Source organism: Phyllobates terribilis, unplaced genomic scaffold (assembly GCF_046119375.1).
Source record: "Phyllobates terribilis strain yellow unplaced genomic scaffold, ASM4611937v1 Scaffold_5__5_contigs__length_657084704, whole genome shotgun sequence".
NCBI lineage: Eukaryota > Metazoa > Chordata > Amphibia > Anura > Dendrobatidae > Phyllobates > Phyllobates terribilis.
In genome coordinates, this window is record NW_027362765.1 from 170,920,878 (window position 1) to 170,941,650 (window position 20,773).

Genomic DNA, 20,773 nt, shown 5'->3' on the forward strand with positions numbered 1-20,773 from the left:
AATTGATTTAATCCTCCAGGTGACTGATCTATTCTCTCTCTGAAATCCCCTGCTAAATCTTCTTACTCACGGGTTTAAGATAGAAAAACGCAGTGGACAAAGCGGATTAACCCATTAAACACTTGGCCATGAGTCCACAACCCTGCAGCTATTAAAAAAAAAGTAATAGAAAAACATCAGAGAACCTAAAGTGTGCAGATAATACAGAAGTGCAGCTACTACAGAGGGGCAGATGTCATCCCCAAGTGAATGTAGCTGTGACCGAAAAAGTAGTGATTATGGGGGCAGACATTGCTAACAATGGTCCTACCACAGCCAGCCTTGCCCTAGTCTGCAGTGGCTGCTTACAGGGAACAATAGACTGCATACACTTTAGGGTACTGTCCCTTTAAATCTACACTCTTCCCCGTGTAAGGATTCCCGCGATAATGACGTAACGTTTAAATGCCCGTGCTCTCTTTCTTATTGGCTGAAGCTGTAATAGAAGGAGGAGGGGGGACTTGGGGGACTTGGGGCCCCTGGGGGGCCCGGTCTGCCGGCGGAGTGTCAGACTGTCAGCCGGGAGTAGGCGGCAGTTTCCGGCCTGTGCTCCAGTCCCCGGTGCCGGCTTTCCCATTAGTCCCTGGGGCTACGATCAGCTGTCAGCTTGTAGCCCCGCCCTCTTCTACCTCAGACAGCCAATCACAGGCGCCGATGCTGGCAGGTGCGGGTGTTATTGTTTTGGGCTAAAGTTAAAGGCCTTAGAGACGGGAGAGGATCCCGGGCAGCCCCGGTGACAGCACACGACACAGCCCGGGGAGCGGAGCTCCTGTCACGGCCGCTCAGCTGCGCCCACCCGGTCACTGCTGCTGGGACAGGCGACACCCCGGTCACTACTCGGCGGATCCCGGACACAAAGGGGCTCAGCACCCCGAGAGCGCCCACAGCGCCCCCATGCGGAGAGAGATGAACGGGGTAACCAAGAGCCGGTTTGAGGTGCGACTCGTGTACCGGGGTGATCCGGGTGTTGTGTGGGGGATGATGGGGGTGATTTGTGGGGTCAAGGGGTGTATGGATGATGACAGTGACCTCTGATGTTGGGGGATGGGGTACCTATGGGGTGAGACCCATGACCATTACCTGGAACCGCTGTGGTCATTGCACTGATGGGTCCGACCGGAGGAAACGGATTGGCTAGAGAATGTACCGGATGTTTAATGTGATGGCGCAGTCATGTGATGACACCGCTTAGCTGACATAAATCCCAGCAGTGTAACAGTTAATCATGAGACAAAGCGATTCTCCATAGTTTATTATTTTATCATTGCATCTACCACCAATTTTGGGACTGGGCAATGGATGAACCCCAATATGTCTGATCCATCCCCCGCACCCTGCTAAAATTAGTGTCATTCAGGCTGATGCCCCCCCCCTTCTACTGTTCGGGCCCTCCACGCCTGACCCTATTCTTCAGAGATGAGCGGGGTCGGAGGTCTCTGGCCGCCCCTCGTCTCCCTCACATCTGCACGTGCAGGTTTATGGGGTAGCTGGTCTTTAAGGCCATGCCCCACCTATCAGTATTCAGTCTGCATTTTTTCCTCAGGAGTGGGAGCCAAAACCCTGAGAAAAAATACTGATCGAATACTGATAGTGGGGACGTGGCCTTAGGGTGATGTCCTCATCTGTGGGCTCGGCTTATGGAAATAAACATTTTTTTTCTTCATGATTATTTTTCATAGATTGTGACAACCCCCCCCCCACACACACACACACACACACACACACACACACACACACACACACACACCTTGTGGCTGCACTTACGGGGGGTTTTGCGGCACCTCTCATTTTCACATCTGGCATTAAGAGGCAGCCGGTGCGTGTGTCGAGGCAGCGGCTGGTGTCTCAGTTGACATGCAACAGCATTTTTTCCATGGCAAAGAAAAAAACAAAAAACAAAACATCAGCTCACCGTGTCCAGGTATCGATCAACCTCATAAGGGTGCAGTGCACGGACAGAGACCACGGGCCAGCTCCAGGGTGAAAATGATCAGGTAGAAGGCAGGAAGACATCTGGCAATCACAATGGAAAGAAGGGCTGTGGAGTCAGTCAGTGTCCATTTTGGTGGAATCGTAGTCGGTATAAAATGGACCGACTCCAACCCCTAAAATATATAATAAATTGGGTACAGTAGTTCAATGCAGTTGGTGGGGAATATTTTTTCATAAGAATTTGGGAAGGTTATGAAATGTCCTATTCCTGATCTAAGGGTCTAGACTTTTAGCTGAGATGAATCTGTGCTACAGTAAATTTATCATTTAAACATGAGCCATGTATGAGGGAGTCGGAGTCGGAGGTTTGGCTTACTGACTCCACAGCCCTGATGGAAAGGACTATATTATTAGTAACCTTTTAAATATCAAAAAGAAAAACCACACTAGGCCTATGCGTTTCAAGAACTAAGGCTCGTCATCCTAGCTGATTAGGAAGCTTCATGCTCAAAACGCGGAGGCTTAGTTGGTTTTTCTTTTTTTCTATTTTGATATTTTAATAGGTACTAATAAATAATGTTTTTATAGTCCTTTCCATTTAGGTTGTCGGATGTCTTCCTGCCTTCTTCTACCTGAGCATTTTTCTAAGCTTGATCCAGAAATATAAAGGCATTCTTATACCTAGAAAAAGAATGAAATGATCTGACATGTTGCAACCAAACATGCTGTACTCTTCTTCTTCCCGAAATTTGATGTCATGGAGGAGTCAGGCTATGGTCCTATACATTAGCTGGCCGTCCAGTCCTGGGATTTCATCATGTGTATTGTTAGATTGTCCAGGAAAACATTGATGATCTATCTGTCGGATCAGGGTTTTCCTACCAATTACCTTTATCACCTACCTACCGGACATGTGTAGATAATATGCAGCAAAAATCCTCTGCTGTGACTCCGACAATAAACTGCAGCCTATCCAGCGGGTCCACACTGGCCACACAAGGATTCAATGGAGCTTTGCTTTCAGCACCATTATATCTAGTCCAGACAGTCCTCTGTGAGCGACTCCATGCTGATATATTTTCACTAGCAACCCAAGACCACGTCCTACATGTATTTGGAAACATCTGAGTGCAGTCCGATGTTTCACGCGCACTCATAGACTTGTATGGGTGCGCGTGATCCGATTATCGGATACTATGGACTGCTCCATAGTATAACATTGTGCCGAGAGCGATCTGATAAAACATCGGAGAACACTCGGCCGTGTTATGTGCTCGTGTGAGCAAACTCTAAAACTGATAATTTTGTAGTTCTGATGGAGCAAAAGACGCAAAATAGAAATCCACAATTTTTTTGATGCTTCTATGTAGTTGACTGCAGCTCTGAAGGTCCAGGGTATGTAATTCTGTCTGGGCCTGCTCTGATAATCCGGGTGTAGGACTTATTAAAGGACGGCTCTCCTACATCAGTGAGAGCAAGAATGTCACGTGTTCTATGATTGGGAACAAGAGGAGGATCCACTCTCTGCCGCCATCCCCCTCTCTGGCTACAATTTGGGGGGTCAAGCATACATTCAGGTTTTTGTGAATTGTGTTTTTTTTTTTTTTTCCCTTAGGACAGAAAAAAAGGAATTTTATAAAACCACAATGTCTGAAAGAACTACCCTACAAAAATCTCAATATTCCAAAAGAACCCCTCTGCTGGAATATTTCACCCGTAGATTAGTATGGGCCATACTGTGCCTTTGGTGTTGTTTTCAGCCACAATATGGGGTCTCACTGGAGCAGCGCAGCAGGACGGCCTGTAGTCAGACGTGCCCCGCTGTAGGGGTAACGTGTAGTGTTAATACCTATGTACATTACTTATGCCCTTCTCATTGGTTGAATACATAGATTTCCATCAGTGGTGGTCAGCAGCTTCTGCTTTGTCACCTGGACATCTCGGCATGCAGAGACGTGCAGTCATATCGTTGTGCTATAAAGGACTATGTTGGGGGAACCCTTCTACACAAGCAATCTTAGATGGTCTGTCTGTATAATGTTTGGCTGGTGCGGGTCCAACGAGTGTAGTGTCCTCTTCATTATTATCACTGGCACGGTGCCTCGCCCATGTGGGTAGTTGCCACTTGCACTGCAGCTCTTCTTACATGAATGAGACTGACGGACCCCTTCTTGGTGCTGATCGGAGGGGTCCCACTGAACAAACATTGATGGTCTACCCTAAAGCTGACCATTCAGCTATTTCTTCTTATTCCCCCTATAATGTGCACACTATTGTGCTTATGGTTTTATTAGGGGGAGGTAAATGGCAGACCCCGCTGACAGCTGCTTATCTCCAGTAAGAGTAGAGGATTGTGAGCAGTCAAAACCTTCTTTCCTCTGACAACTACAGTACTATCTGGGGAGATGTAGAAAGCCCCCTCATTGTGTATTGCTGCCTTGAAGACAGGCCATTATTCTTCATAATACCCCTCAGTTCCACCCGATGCCAGCAACAGAGGCAAGGCACATCAATCAATGCCTTGTATGTTCTCCTATTGCTAAACTCTGCAGGGCTTTCTGGGCCATGTAGTGCACCTCAGCCTGCTTCTTTAGATTTTAATAACTTGTGCTATGGGTGGGGGTGGTACGATGGCTGCCCTGGAAGGTTCGCTTTATACGCAAGCTACAACTGAAATTAATTTCTGTTCGTGCCAATGATGTTTAACTTCCCTGAGAGATGTAATGATGCCGCTGGCTCGCGGGTTTGACTGTATATTTAATTAAACCTGCCACCCCCACCCGGCAATCAGCGTGGCGTCCGGAGCCATATATCAGAGCGTTGTCTCATCTCAATTCAATGCAGATAGATAACAGAGATGGCCGGGGGGTATTATGTGAGGATCAGAGGACCTTTATACCAGCTGGGACATTAAGCTGGTGCATGCCCCCCGTGCCCTCACACAGGAGGAGCCTGGAAACCACTGCCAATTGTGCCCGAGTGTTCATCCCTTATAGAAGTGTCAGCTGACGGAAGTGCAGAATTATAAGGCCTCGTGCACACGTTCAGTATTTGGTCATTATTTTCCCTCAGTATTTGTAAGCCAAAACCAGGAGAGGAACAATCAGAGGAAAAGTGTAATAGAAACACGTCACCACTTCTGTATTTATCACCCACTCCGGGTTCTGGCTTACAAATACTGAGGTAAAATACTGACCCAATACTGAACGCGTGCTTCTAATATTGGTCACATGGATGTAAGGAAGTATTCACACACGTATGTGAGCAGTGGTCACAGAGGGCAGAAACCTTGATAGTAATTCTGTTGAATGTCTGATGTGACTGATAACAGAGAACAATTGACTGCATAGACGCCAGGTTATTGGGCCTTTCACAAGCTGCGGTATTTGCATACTGACATGTTGACACTGAGATGAAGCGAGCAGCATTGGGTTTATGCCTGGTATGCAAAAGTCCCCGCACCTGCGAGCCGTTGTGTATACCGCCATATATGTGTCTCCAGCCGCCTCCTGTACAGTGAATGTTATCAGCTCCTCTCCTGCCCAACTACAGGAAAAACGACATTTCTCTAGTTGCCCTGCAGACTTCTGGCCGCAGATTGTTTGCAAGGCGACCATGGGGAGCACGACATTACCGGCTGGTTATTATTGGACCCTCCAGGGTGGTGGAGCATTTCTAGTAATAGTGGTTGTCTCACTAGAACAATGTCTTAAAATAAAGCCATTCTGCATACGACCAGGGGTCCAGCGTCCGAGCACCCCCACATAGCGATCAGCTCATATTGCTGGGGCAACCTTCCACCTCTGATATTACATGGATGGGCTGCGTCCCCTAGATGATGATGATGCCGCCCTCAGAGGGGTCTTCTTGTAACATGCTATTAAACCCTTGACATTTCATCATTTAGGGAATCTACACCAATGTGTATGGAAACTGCTTAAAAGGCAGCTCCCTATTAACCGCGTGTCTCTGTTTTATAAGCAATAATGTGGCAATAATCTGCTTGTTTAATTCGGATGAGGCAGGGGGCTTTCGATATCCTGCCGCCCTGTGGAGGCAGCCGTGGTGTTAATAAATACAGTATATATTCAGGGAATTGCCATTTATGTAGGATCCTTGTATGATCGTTTAGTGATAAGCCTGTGACTTTACAGTTCTGAAACTTTCTCTGAAATTTGGGGGGCTTACACATATCCTTGGGATTTATGTGACACATATCACATTCTCCCCTTACATTAGAACTTCTTTACAATTTTTAAGCTACCCACTTTTTGTTCCTGAGATTCAATAAATGCCTTATGGGGTCATCTCATAAACATAACCCCTGTTTATGTGCCCTGTTGGGGCAATAAAAGACTATAGGGGGCTCCTGCTTTGGTAGTCTTGGCCCATCTACTCATTACATAGACTCGTCATTCTTCTAAATGGCTTTCCCTCTGATAATAGCTGATCTCCGACAATTAGAGAACCTGGATCAGAGGCGATCAGCCGGTTGCCATTTAAATTTACGTTTGGTAGATTAGCAATAAGTAGAGGACAGGTGACTGGGAGTGCAATTGCAGGATCAGACTGCACAAGGATTGTTGTTGTCTGTTGCTATGGAGACACAGATTTGAATAGCAGCTATAGGTTAAACTGTAGGAATCTTTTAAAGGCTTGCTTTACTACTTCTATATTGATAACTGATCCTCAGGATATGTCACAAATGCCAGGTGGTGGACTTGCACTGATCAGCTGTTCTCGGTGCTGGCAGCAGTTGTGGAGCCAAACAGCACAGGTCAATTGCGTTTGTATCAGCCGGGTACTGCAGATCCACTCCTAATCACTCATAAAGGGGTGGATGTGCAGTACCTGACCGTGGCCACTACACAGTTGATGGAGCTGTGCTGTTCAGCTCCACAACTGCTAAAATCCAGCTTGCACTGAGAACAGCTGATCGGCGGCTGTGCCAGGCGTGGGACACCAATATGGTATTGCTGGGGTAGGTCCTTAATATAATAGTGTAGCATCTCTTTAATGAAGAGAATCCCCAAATATTTATATATAATAAATTATATATATTATACACACTGCAGAAGTACGAGCAGGCCTAGATCAGGAAGGGTTTTCATCCCTTAGATGTAAATGATCTTGAGACTGGTGATGCAATGAAATATACAACTCATAATGCCAAAATATTCTAAATGTTGGCAGATCATTTTGGGTTCTGTATACAGTAGAGCTGATAAAGGGATGTTCTGGGAAAGAGTCTGCTCATTGCTGAGCTGCTTTATTCAGACTGCCACTACCAACCCAATCATTATGCCTACTAAACTGCCCAGCCACCATGTGTCCCTGACAAATCCGAGAAATATTCTACATATCAATTAAATCTGCTCACGTCCTGTAATTATACTATAATAAATGACTATAACTCCTCTGTACTTACATTTTCCCCCGTGTGTTACTGACCTGAATGATACATGAGAAATAATTTCTAAACGTGTCACTTCCTATCTTTTCTTGCTGGGCAAGTCAGCAGGAGGCTCCTGTTACAGCAGAGTCTGAGCAGCACCTATATATTAATAATTTTTATTTCTATATCGTCAACATATTCCGCAGCACGTTACATTTCAGAGTAGTATAGTAATTTAATACATAAATATAGAGCGCTAGTGCCCTCTCTGGGCAACCAGGGAACTGACAGCTGCAGTCCTCATGGGGTTGGCTCTATGATCTCTTTTCTTTTGGGTTAGGCTATGACTAGTGTTGAGCGAATTTGTTCGGCATTTCAAATTCGTGTTCGGGGTTCCGGCTTGTTCGCGCCAAAAAATCGGCTCCGCCCATGAACATCCTTGATTTGTCACGCAGATGCGAAGGGCACTAGTTGACGGGCGTAAATCTATTTATGGCTGGCCAGGTGGCTGTTGCCAAGGATGGCTCTGTGGCATTTGTCCAACCCTGGAATTTGAGGTTTCGTGAAAGTTCTAGGAAGAATCCTTTCTTTAAAATTCTGTTTTAGTTGCCACCTTATGACAGGTAAAACACATTCAAATGTTGCAAAATTTTTGCACAATACGAATGTCATTTGGTACTCAGGCTGGCTCGCGCCAAAGTGGGCAGAGCTGAAGCTTGGCATGGCGAAGCCCACCCACTAAATACATCAAAAGTTGCGTCGTAACCTGTGCCATAAATGTTATTCCAGACCCTGACTGCTGTAAAATGTGCCTAATTCATCAAGTGGCCGGTGTCTATGAAATGCCAGTCTTATTAAATCCATCCCTGAGTCTCTAGCGTGTATGTGTGATATATACACTGCTCAAAAAAGTAAAGGGAACACTCAAATAACACATCCTAGATCTGAATGAATGAAATATTCTCATTGAATACTTTGTTCTGTACAAAGTTGAATGTGCTGACAACAAAATCACACAAAAATCATCAATGGAAATGAAATTTATTAACCAATGGAGGCCTGAATTTGGACTCACCCCCAAAATTAAAGTGGAAAAACGCACTACAGGCTGATCCAACTTTGATGTAATGTCCTTAAAACAAGTCAAAATGAGGCTCAGTATTGTGTGTGGTCTCCACGTGCCTGTATGACCTCCCTACAACGCCTGGGCATGCTCCTGATGAGGTTGCGGATGGTCTCCTGTGGGATCTCCTCCCAGACCTGGACTAAAGCATCCGCCAACTCCTGGACAGTCTGTGGTGCAACGTGACGTTGGTGGATGGAGCGAGACATGATGTCCCAGATGTGCTCAATCGGATTCAGGTCTGGGGAACGGGCGGGCCAGTCCATAGCTTCAATGCCTTCATCTTGCAGGAACTGCTGACACACTCCTGCCACATGAGGTCTGGCATTGTCCTGCATTAGGAGGAACACAGGGCCTACTGCACCAGCATATGGTCTCACAAGGGGTCTGAGGATCTCATCTCGGTGCCTAATGGCAGTCAGGCTACCTCTGGCGAGCATATGGAGGGCTGTGCGGCCCTCCAAAGAAATGCCACCCCACACCATTACTGAACCACTGCCAAACCGGTCATGCTGAAGGATGTTGCAGGCAGCAGATCGCTCTCCACGGCGTCTCCAGACTCTGTCACTTCTGTCACATGTGCTCAGTGTGAGCCTGCTTTCCTCTGTGAAGAGCACAGGGCGCCAGTGGAGACTTTGCCAATCCTGGTTTTCTGTGGCAAATGCCAAGCGTCCTGCACAGTGTTGGGCTGTGAGCACAACCCCCATCTGTGGATGTCGGCCCTCATACCACCCTCATGGAGTCGGTTTCTAACCGTTAGTGCAGACACATTCACATTTGTGGCCTGCTGGAGGTCATTTTGCAGGGCTCTGGCAGTGCTCCTCCTGTTCCTCTTTGCACAAAGGCGGAGGTAGCGGTCCTGCTGCTGGGTTGTTGCCCTCCTATGGCCCCCCCTCCACGTTTCCTGGTGTACTGGCCTGTCTCCTGGTAGTGCCTCCAGCCTCTGGACACTACGCTGACAGACACAGCAAACCTTCTTGCCACAGCTCGCATTGATGTGCCATCCTGGATGAGCTGCACTACCTGAGCAACTTCGGTGGGTTGTAGAGTCCGTCTCATGCTACCACAAGTGTGAAAGCATAACCAACATTCAAAAGTGACCGAAACATCAGCCAGAAAGCATTGGTACTGAGATGTGGTCTGTGATCCCCACCTGCAGAACCACTCCTTTATTGAGGGTGTCTTGATAATTGCCATCTATTGTCTATTCCATTTGCACAACAGCATGTGAAATTGATTGTCAATCAGTGTTGCTTCCTAAGTGGACAGTTTGATTTCACAGAAGTTTGATTTACTTGGAGTTATATTCTGTTATTTAAGTGTTCCCTTTATTTTTTTGAGCAGTGTAGTATATTATGTGTGCCTCTGTATAAGTGGTGTCTTCTGGGACCCAACAATCCTTTTACCACCCATTAAGACAGCTGGAGCATACGTAGCTTATAAAGCTATATGCGTTAAAGGGGTTGTCCCCTTTTACCAAACTTTTAGCCATAGGCTCAGTTGTATGTAGACGGAAAAGATTTACTTACCCTCCCGGGGTCCAGCAATGCATCTACTCCACTGTCCCGGTTTCTGTTAGGCTGCAGCAGTGATATCATGTTGACAGTGCTGCTGCCAATCGCTCAGCAGCACTGCTGATATAGACCACACAGCCAATGTGGACGGATGCCCAAGGCTCCAAAGTCTGTGCGGTGCAGAATTTTGACCCCTCCACCATTTTCAAATCGGCAGCAGTGGCCAGTGTCACTACTTCTTAGATGATGCTAAGGCTGTGTGCCCACGATGCTTTTTTGGTGCGGATTTGCAGCGCGGAAACGCTCCAGAAACGCATTGCATACCTTATCCCATGACTTCCTATGACATTCTGCAACTTCTGTGCACATGGTCAGGATTTTTTCTGCGCGGATTTTAGGTGCGGAAAAAAACGCAGCATGACCATTTCTTGTGCGTTTCCACATGCGGATTTACCTATACAATGCATTGGCAAAACGCATGGCAAATCCGCAAGTAAAAACGCGTGTAAAATCCACATGCATATTTTTTCGGCCAAGGACATGCAGAAATGCTCCGGAAAATTTCTACTTCATTTCTGCATCGTGGGCACATAGCCTAACTGTTCTGCGCTGCCTATGCAGGAGTTGAGATGGCATTTTCATCGGCATAGGCAGCAACAGAGATAACAAAGTTATTGGTGTAATGAAGTGAGCTCTGTCATCTGTTACTGCCTATGCAGAGCTCAAGCACCCGACAGCTAACCAACCCATCTCAACTGCTGTTCTCTGTATAAGCCGCCACCGGAATAACTGAAGCTTAGCAGCTAATGAATGAAGACATTAAAACATGTGCAGTCTGAATTCAACCCCTTGCTGCAATAGGACATAAAGTTACATCCTATTGCTGCTCCCTGTCTTTAAATCAGGATCAGAAGCTGAGCGTGCTTCTTTCCCAGCAGATGATTGCTGTGATATTCAGCCTTCATCTTCCTCTAAAAGCTGCATGTGCAGCGGAGCTCCACCTGCTACTATTAACCTGTTAAATGCACTGTCAATCTCTTGACAGTGGCATTTACAGCGCACCAGCGGGTGGCTTGCTGTTCTAACAGCTCAATGACGGACGGGGGTCTGCTGAAGACCTCTCTGCCTGTCATGATGTTTCTCCTGTGAATGCCAGCTTCTGACTGGTGTTCATAGGAGACCATGATTTAGTTACGTTATATACACAGCGGTACTGTGGTATTGCTGTTGGTGGCTTGCGAAAGTATTCGCCCCTCGTCTTTTTACCTATTTTTTTTTATATATTTGTGTTTTAAATATTTCCGATTTGTGTGTGATGCACTAGCACTAAATAGTCTAAGTTGGTGAAGTGAAAAATATATGGGCATAAATTAAATTTATGGGATCAAATAACTAAAAATTGGCTTGTGCATATGTATTCACCCCCTTTTGCTATGAAGCCCCTAAACATTTCTGGTGCAAGCAATTCCCTTCGTAAGTCACATGCTTAGTGAAAGGAAGTCCACCTGTGTGCAATCTAAGTGTCACATAGTCTGTAGGTATATAAACACCTTTTCCGAAAGGCCACAGAGGCTACAACACCATTAAGCAAGAGGCACCACTAACCAAACAACACCATGAAGACCAAGGAGATCTCCAAACAAGTCAGGGACAAAGTTGTTGAAAAGCACAAGTCGGGGTTGGGTTATAAAAAATAAATATGTATTCTTTGCGTCAAACCAACACAGCTTATCACCCCAAGAACACCATCCTTACAGTGAAGCATAGTGGTGGCATCATGCTGTGGGGATGTTTTTCGGCAGCAGGGACAGGGAAAATGGTCCGAGACGAGGGGAAGATGGATGGTGCGAAATACAGGGATGTTCTTGAGCAAAACCTGTTTCAGTCTGTCAGTGATTTGAGACTAGGACGGAGGTTCACCTTCCAGCAAGACAATGACCCAAAGCATACTGCTAAAGCAACACACGAGAGGTTTAAGGGAAAATGTGTAAATATTCTGGAGTGGCCTAGTCAAACCTTAATCCTATTGAGAATCTGTGGTCAGACTTGAAGATTGCTGTTCACCAAAGGAAACCATCTAACTTGAAGGAGCTGGAGCAGTCGCCCCCCCCCCCCCAAAAAAAAAAAAACTGTTCGCTTTTTTCACAATTTCATCATACTTGGAATTTTTTTTCCCGCTTTCCAGTACATTACATAATAAAATGAATGGCATCATTTAAAAAGCCCTCACCCGAACAGAAAAATAAAAAAGTTTATGGCTGTTGAAGAGGGCGAGGAGAAAACAAAAGCGTGAAAAAAATCTATAAAAAGCCAGGATGCTAAGGGTTTTACTCTGTCTTAATTATTAAGACTTGTTTCTTTTTTTTTCTTTTTAAGCACTTTTTCCAACCCTAAATAGGGCCAGCATTAGGAATAAGGTTAAGGTGCTTTTATACACATTAAAAAAGTAACCTTGATTTCATAGGGAACAGGAAAAAATTTGAGGGTCAAAGGCCAAACTACAATGACCTCAGTATTTATACTGGACTGGTGGAAGGCGCTCGGGGAGCGCTAATGATTTGCCGGATAGGTGGTGCACATCCTTGCCATGCCCTGGGTGCTGCCAACCCACTGACAGAAGATGTTTGGGGGTAAGAAGAACTGGGCATGTAGGATTACACCTGTGCATTGCTTTAGATGGTCTGTGTCAGAATTTTCTGTAGTATTTCCATGTTTTTTCAGTCTTTCACATGAAACTTTGCCCTTTTACTCCTTTTGTTAACCCTTTATTGCTTGTTTTTCTTTCAGATGTTCTCAAACAATGATGAGGCTCTAATCAACAAGAAGCTTCCAAAGGAGCTTCTGCTTAGGTAAGAAATTGCCTTTTACTATGAAAATGGGGATGAACGCCCATTACTCTAGTCATTCTGGCGAGACAGTTCATATTGTCACACCTTTTTTTTTTTTTTCTCTTTTATTAGGATCTTCTCATTTTTAGATGTTGTAACCTTATGTCGATGTGCTCAAGTCTCCAGGGTAAGCGAAGACCAGTGAGATCAATCGATCCCTTCGCCTTGACCATGACTGTCTCCTGTGATGTTGCCCCGGGTGTAGTTAGATCCCAGTAATGCCCCCGTGAAGAGGATTACTTTTTGCGGATGATGTGCATAGATCCAACTGATTAAATAAATATAAAAAATTCGCGCTGAGCTGTCGGAGAAGAAGGAGGGAGAGAGATAAATTTATCAATAAAATCAATTTATTATAAATAGGTTAAAAGGTCTAAATAGCAATTCCAAGAAAATAATTATGAATGTGTCCCCAGAGGTGGGTAGATAAAAAAATCCAATTGATAGTAGCCAGTCAGGGTATCAGAGGGACCATAGATTAGCAATGATACCTAGAAGGGGGAGAGAGGGGAGGTGTATCAGTAGGGCATGTTTTGGTTCTTATTGTAGAGGTTGATGAAGAGAGATAATTACCTTCCTTGTATAAGAGTATTCTTATGTTGCGTATTCTCACCAGGGGTGATATCCAAGTGGCTAGAATATATAGGTGCCTATTTGTGCAAGAGATTTTAAAGAAATTATTAGTTAAAAAGTGTTACAATCGTGCTTATTTATGGTTTTAAAATCGTACTCTTTATGATTTTTAAACCCACAGGATACCTGGTATCGCAGTTCTGTGTATGATCCTATGGCGTTGATTAGAGATAAAAAAGGGGTCTTGAGGGAGGTAGAGCAGAGCGCTTAGTTAGCCTAGTTGCCCTAGAAGGAGATAGAGAATTGTAACTAATTCAAAATACATGCGTCACTGTATAGGTCTCCCCAATAGGTGGTAGTAGCGGGAGGAGGACCCGATACTAGTGTCCAATATATAGTTTATATAGTACCCAACGTTAATATGTGTCCAGTAGATGCACTATTAAGTAGAGTGTATAGTTGCTATCAAAAAGTGGTCAGTATCTCTAGCGGATATCAATATTAATCTTATGGCAAATGAGAGTCTTACAGCAATGAGAGTCTTACCTCCTCTTCGGTATAAATGATTGCAAGGGGCAGTAAGAGTGCAAGCTGGAAGGTGCGTTGCGGGTACTGCTGTTGTCCTTTAGTATATAGATGGTATCTGGTTTACCTCGTGGGTGGTTGAGTAGAGCGGCAGGAGGAAGCAGAGCCCCGGCCGGTGGCTATGTGCTTCCGTCAATATAACCTCGTTGGCGCGCAGATTCAGGTGGAGCCGGCAAGGCAAGAAGGACCTTGCGTGACGTCACTGACACGTGATGGTCATGTGATTCCTCAGGCTACGGAGCGCTGAGAGAGCCAATTCCAATTCCGACGCGTTTCGGAAACGAACGGTTTTTTATTATCTTCCAAAAATCCACAAATCCCTCACAAATCCCCCTGGTAGACCTATCATTTCCGGGATCCAATGTCTTACATCCAATCTCTCTAGATTCATTGATCGCCATTTGCAGCATCTGGTCCCTCAACTCCCAGCCTTTATTAAGGATAGTAAGCACATTTTAACCATGCTGAATAAGATTACCTGGAAAGACAACTATATCCTGGGAACTCTTGACATATCATCACTATACACAGTAATACAACCTAAAAAAGGCTGTGAAGCTGCTACTTATTTTCTCAACAAATTGAGCAATACCCCCCCAGAACAAATCACATTCATTATAGAATGTATGGAATTCATCTTGTCCCACAATTATTTTCAATATGGGACGAACTACTATACCCAGGAATGGGGTACTGCCATGGGGACCAGATTCGCGCCTAGTTATGCCAATCTATATGTAGGCAGATGGGAGGATCTTTATATCTACCCAGGTGGGGCTCTACACGCGAATCTGGTCCTCTGGCAACGTTTTATTGATGATATTTTTTTCATCTGGTCCGGAGACCAGAAGTCACTTGATGAATTTCTATTGGAAATTAATGTTAATGAATTTTTCCTTGAATTTTCCTCTAACGTCAGTAAACAGCAAGTGAATTTTCTAGACATTGATATTTATATTGAACAAAATCATCTTTTTACACGTACTTACTCCAAACCTACTGACGTTAATGGCTATATACCTTTAGACAGTTGTCACCTACCAAACTGGCTATTAAACATCCCAAGAAGCCAATATATGAGAATCTACAGGAACTGCGCAAGGGAAACTGATTGAGGTGGAAGCGCAAATACTTACTAAAAAATTTTTGGACAAAGGTTACAAAAAGGACTTTTTGTTAGCTACTCATAAAACTATCTCAGAATCACAACGTGAAAATCTACTAACTGATAAAGCCAAACATGATGGAATGAATCAGGACAATAGGAATCAAGAAACCTTGGCAGACATCCCCATCATCACCCAATTCAATGCCAATACAAAGATATTAAAAAAAAAATTGTCCGAAAACACTGGAGCATCCTGAAGGAGGACAAAATCATTGGGGATTTAATACCCCCACATCCCAAATTTGTCTTTAAAAGAGCTAACAATCTAGGGAACATAATTGCTCCAACAGTAAAAAATCCAATGATAACTAACTCCCATAATATGGAAGGCCCCCACCCAAATAATCACACAGGCTTCTATCCATATCATAAATGTTCTGTTTGCAAACGCCTATCATTGAAAAAACAAAAAACTATTAAAAATCAAAACATTGAACTTCCAATTAGTGATTTTATTACATGCTGTACAAAGGGAGTGATTTATGGGTTAAAGTGCCCATGTGACAAGCTATACATTGGTCGCACTAAACGCCCTCTGTATGTAAGGATCAACGAGCACCTTAGAAATATTAAAAATAAATTTGCAGGTCACCCTCTCTCCAGACACTACACCATGAAACATGGGGGGAGGATTATTGGTACCCAAGTGACCGGTATTCAAACTGTCCCCAAACACTGGCGACAAGGGGACTACATTAAGTATATGTCTAGAATTGAGAGTCAGTGGATTTTTAATATGGATACTCTGAGACCTAAGGGTCTCAACAGCGAGATTGAATTATTTGCGTTCAATGATTGAAGGACCTCCTACCTGGAATGAAGGACTTCCCACAATGGCCGCCTATAAAGTATATAAACAGCAGGTACACCTTTGAGAGCCATCCCTGAGGAAGGAAACCGTTCGTTTCCGAAACGCGTCGGAATTGGAATTGGCTCTCTCAGCGCTCCGTAGCCTGAGGAATCACGTGTCAGTGACGTCACGCAAGGTCCTTCTTGCCTTGCCGGCTCCACCTGAATCTGCGCGCCAACGAGGTTATATTGACGGAAGCACATAGCCACCGGCCGGGGCTCTGCTTCCTCCTGCCGCTCTACTCAACCACCCACGAGGTAAACCAGATACCATCTATATACTAAAGGACAACAGCAGTACCCGCAACGCACCTTCCAGCTTGCACTCTTACTGCCCCTTGCAATCATTTATACCGAAGAGGAGGTAAGACTCTCATTGCTGTAAGACTCTCATTTGCCATAAGATTAATATTGATATCCGCTAGAGATACTGACCACTTTTTGATAGCAACTATACACTCTACTTAATAGTGCATCTACTGGACACATATTAACGTTGGGTACTATATAAACTATATATTGGACACTAGTATCGGGTCCTCCTCCCGCTACTACCACCTATTGGGGAGACCTATACAGTGACGCATGTATTTTGAATTAGTTACAATTCTCTATCTCCTTCTAGGGCAACTAGGCTAACTAAGCGCTCTGCTCTACCTCCCTCAAGACCCCTTTTTTATCTCTAATCAACGCCATAGGATCATACACAGAACTGCGATACCAGGTATCCTGTGGGTTTAAAAATCATAAAGAGTACGATTTTAAAACCATAAATAAGCACGATTGTAACACTTTTTAACTAATAATTTCTTTAAAATCTCTTGCACAAATAGGCACCTATATATTCTAGCCACTTGGATATCACCCCTGGTGAGAATACGCAACATAAGAATACTCTTATACAAGGAAGGTAATTATCTCTCTTCATCAACCTCTACAATAAGAACCAAAACATGCCCTACTGATACACCTCCCCTCTCTCCCCCTTCTAGGTATCATTGCTAATCTATGGTCCCTCTGATACCCTGACTGGCTACTATCAATTGGATTTTTTTATCTACCCACCTCTGGGGACACATTCATAATTATTTTCTTGGAATTGCTATTTAGACCTTTTAACCTATTTATAATAAATTGATTTTATTGATAAATTTATCTCTCTCCCTCCTTCTTCTCCGACAGCTCAGCGCGAATTTTTTATATTTATTTAATTTGCATTTTTTGGACAACTGTGGTTTTGTTTAAATTCGCTACAGACCTCTCGGTTTTATTCCCAAGAGCGCCAAAGATATATACTTTTATTTTTTTTATAGATCCAACTGATGTCTTATTTTAGAGATAAACACCTTTAAGATCATTGGTTTTTCTTTCAGGCCTGGAATGTCCTCGCACTTGATGGAAGCAACTGGCAGCGAATTGACTTGTTTGACTTCCAGAGGGACATAGAGGTAATTAATTGAGTAGTTTTTCATGTCCTTTCCTTCCATCAGGTTGAATATTTTGATCTCTCCACAATCTTTTGTCATCACTAATATGTTCCAGGGTCGTGTGGTAGAGAATATATCAAAGAGATGTGGGGGCTTCCTCCGCAAGCTCAGTTTACGTGGATGCCTTGGTGTAGGGGATAATGCTCTGAGGTATGTGCGGACCAACATTGTGGAATATACTGTAATAAGATGACTTTAGGACAGAGACTTGCTATATGCTATTTGTATATTTGCATGACTAACGCTATGTAGAGTCGCAGTAGAAATTCATAGGTTTCCCCGAGAGTCTCAGCTGATTATACATTGGATTCTACCCACAAACTCCAAAATGCCTTAGGGTGCTTTCACACTGCGTTCTTCCCACGTTCAGTGGTCTCATTGGTTTTTGCATCCAAACCCCCGCACAATGGGTTTCGGGCCTATGCGCCGATGGGGCCATTGACTAGAATGGTACAGACGGAGTCACCCTGTACTCTGTCGTGCATCATTTTTGGACATGTACGCCTACGTCAATGGCCCCGTCGGCGCATACGCTGAAACCCGTTTTGCGGGGTGTTCGAATGTAAGCCCTGAGTGGACCACTGAACTTGGTGAAAAATGCAGTGTGTGTGAAAGGGCCCTTAAACTGCAAACTACTGTGCGGTAAGGCAGGGTATTGGAAATTGCTGCCTCGCAATAAACAGTGTGGAAAATAAGTATTTAATACACTGCCGATTTTTCAAGTTTTCCCACCTACAAAGAATGGAGAGGTCTGTAATTTTTATTGTAGGTACACTTCAACTGTGAGAGACGGAACCCAAAAAAAATCCAGAAAATCACATTGTTTGATTTTTACATAATTAATTTGCATTTTTTTTTTGCATGAAATCAGTATTTGATACAATAGAAAAACAGAACTTAATATTTGGTACAGAAACCTGTGTTTGCAATTACAGAGGTCAGATGTTTCCAGTAGTTCTTGACCAAGTTTGCACACACTACAGCAGGGATTTTGTCCCACTCCTCCATACAGATCTTCTCCAGATCTTTCAGATTTCAGGGCTGTCATTGGGAAACATTGAGTTTCAGCTCCTTTCAAAGATTTTCTATTGGGTTCAGGTCTGGAGACTGGCTAGGCCACTCCAGGACCTTGAAATACTTCTTACGGAGCCACTCCTTAGTTGCCCTGGCTGTATGTTTTGGGTCATTGGCATGCTTGAAGAGCCAGCCACGACCCATCTTCCATTCTCTTAGTGAGGGAAGGAGGTTGTTGGTAAAAATCTTGTGATACGTGACCACATGCAGTCGTCCTGTTCTCTTTGCAGTAAAGCACCCCCAAAGTATGATGTTTCCCCCACCATGCTTCACTTTTGGGACGGTGTTCATGGGGGTTGTTCTCATCCTTCTTCTTCCTCCAAAGACTGCAAGTGGCTTTGATATTGGAAAGTTCCATTTTGGTCTCATCTGACCGCATGACCTTCTCCCATGCCTCCTCTAGATCTTCCATATGATCATTGGCAAACTTCAAACAGGCCTGGATATGTGCTGGCGTGAGCAAGGGTACCTTGCATGCCCTGCAGGATTTTAATCCATGACGGTGTAGTGTGATGTTTGAATCACTGGTCCCAGCTCTCTTCAGATCATTGACCAGGTCCTCCCATGTAGTTCTGGGCTGATTCCTGACCTTTCTCAGAATCATCCTTGCCCCACAAGGCGAGATCTTGCATGGAGACCCAGACCGAGGAAGATTGACAGTCATCTTGTGTTTCTTCCATTTTCTAATAATTGTGCCAACAGTTGTTGCCTTCTCGCCAAGTTGCTTGCCTATTGTCCTGTAGCCCAACCCAGCCTTGTGAATGATTGAGTGTGTGGACAGGTGTCTTTTATACAGGTAACAAGCTCAACAGGTGCAATTAATACAGGTAATGAGTGCAGAGTAGGAGGGCTTCTTAAAGAAAAACTGACAGGTGTGTGAGAGCCAGAATTCTTGCTGGTTGGTAGGTGATCAAATACTTATTTCATGCAATAAAATGCAAATAAATTCTGTAAAAATCATGCAATGATTTTGTGGAATATTTATTTTTTTTTTTTTTTAGATTCTGTATCTCACAGGTGAAGTGTACCTATGATAAAAATTACAGACCTCTCCATTCTTTGTAGGTGGGAAAACTTGAAAAATCGTCAGTGTATCAAATAAGTATTTTCCGCACTGTATTATTAAGCACTTTCTCATACTTCTGCAAACACAGAGATTATCACCTTCATATGGCCATTTACTTCATGTGTACATTCTGTTTGTGCATGGTGCACGTAGCCTAATATGACTGTGTCCTGGCCCTTCTCTGACCTTGCAATGGCTGATTGTGAACCCCAATAATTTTTATCCTTCCTCTGTACCACTGAGCTCTGCCAGCAAGAACTTAACTATGGGAGGTCAATCGGCTGCCTCAGACTGTAACCTTCTTATTTCTACTACTCTGGTTAATGATTGCCGAACTCAATGGTTTCCTGACTGTTCAGGAGAGGCATCAGATGATCGCTCTACTCTATGATTAGTGTACAGGAGGGTCCCAGCCCTGGAATTGGGCAACAAGCTCAATAGTATCTTAAACACTCCTAAATGTCTGGAAACTTTTATAATTTCCAATGCTTTTCCTCTCCTTTTTAAATACTTACAAAGTCATATTTTTTTCCCCTTACAGAACATTTGCCCAGAATTGTAGGAATATTGAGGTATTAAATCTAAATGGCTGCACCAAAATCACTGACACGTGAGTAATAGTCTGCAGTATATGGGAGGTCCATGTCGCAGTGGACTTTGTTGGCGAATCATCCTTTCTGGATATCTGATGATGTACAGTACAGACCAAAAGTTTGGACACACCTTCTCATTTAAAGATTTTTCTGTATTTTCTTGACTGTGTAAAGTGTTATGCACACGCCCGGACTGACTGGCGTGTGCGTGATTTAGTGATTCCACTGTGCCATGAACCGGAGAGTGCCCGGAGGGGCGTAACTAAGTATCCACCCGATCCGACTTAGGTCGCACGACGGCTAACGACGCCGTGCACCAGGGAGGAACCGAGCAGAGGGACCAGGTGCTACTCCAGGTCAGACGCCGGACACGGCTGTTGACCCACACAGGGGAATACAGGAACAGGCAGGTTAGGCTGGCACACAGACTGGTGGGTATTGGTAGGCACGGCTGGCGTACAGATGGGGAGGTACTGGCAAGCACGGC

At 44.4% G+C, this 20,773-nt stretch overlaps 1 protein-coding gene across 2 annotated transcripts in view; it reads left to right on the forward strand.

Moving 5' to 3' along the window:
• The first annotated feature begins 504 nt into the window (after positions 1-504).
• FBXL20 (F-box and leucine rich repeat protein 20) overlaps positions 505-20,773 on the forward strand; it is a 47,346-nt gene continuing 27,077 nt past the window's right edge. For both annotated transcript variants that reach the window (XM_073683417.1, XM_073683418.1), the window contains exons 1-6: positions 505-975; positions 12,791-12,852; positions 12,964-13,018; positions 17,440-17,514; positions 17,609-17,703; positions 20,235-20,303. In XM_073683417.1, the coding sequence (XP_073539518.1) occupies positions 934-975; positions 12,791-12,852; positions 12,964-13,018; positions 17,440-17,514; positions 17,609-17,703; positions 20,235-20,303 (398 nt within the window). In that variant the 5' untranslated portion in view covers positions 505-933. The remainder of the gene's footprint in view (positions 976-12,790; positions 12,853-12,963; positions 13,019-17,439; positions 17,515-17,608; positions 17,704-20,234; positions 20,304-20,773) is intronic.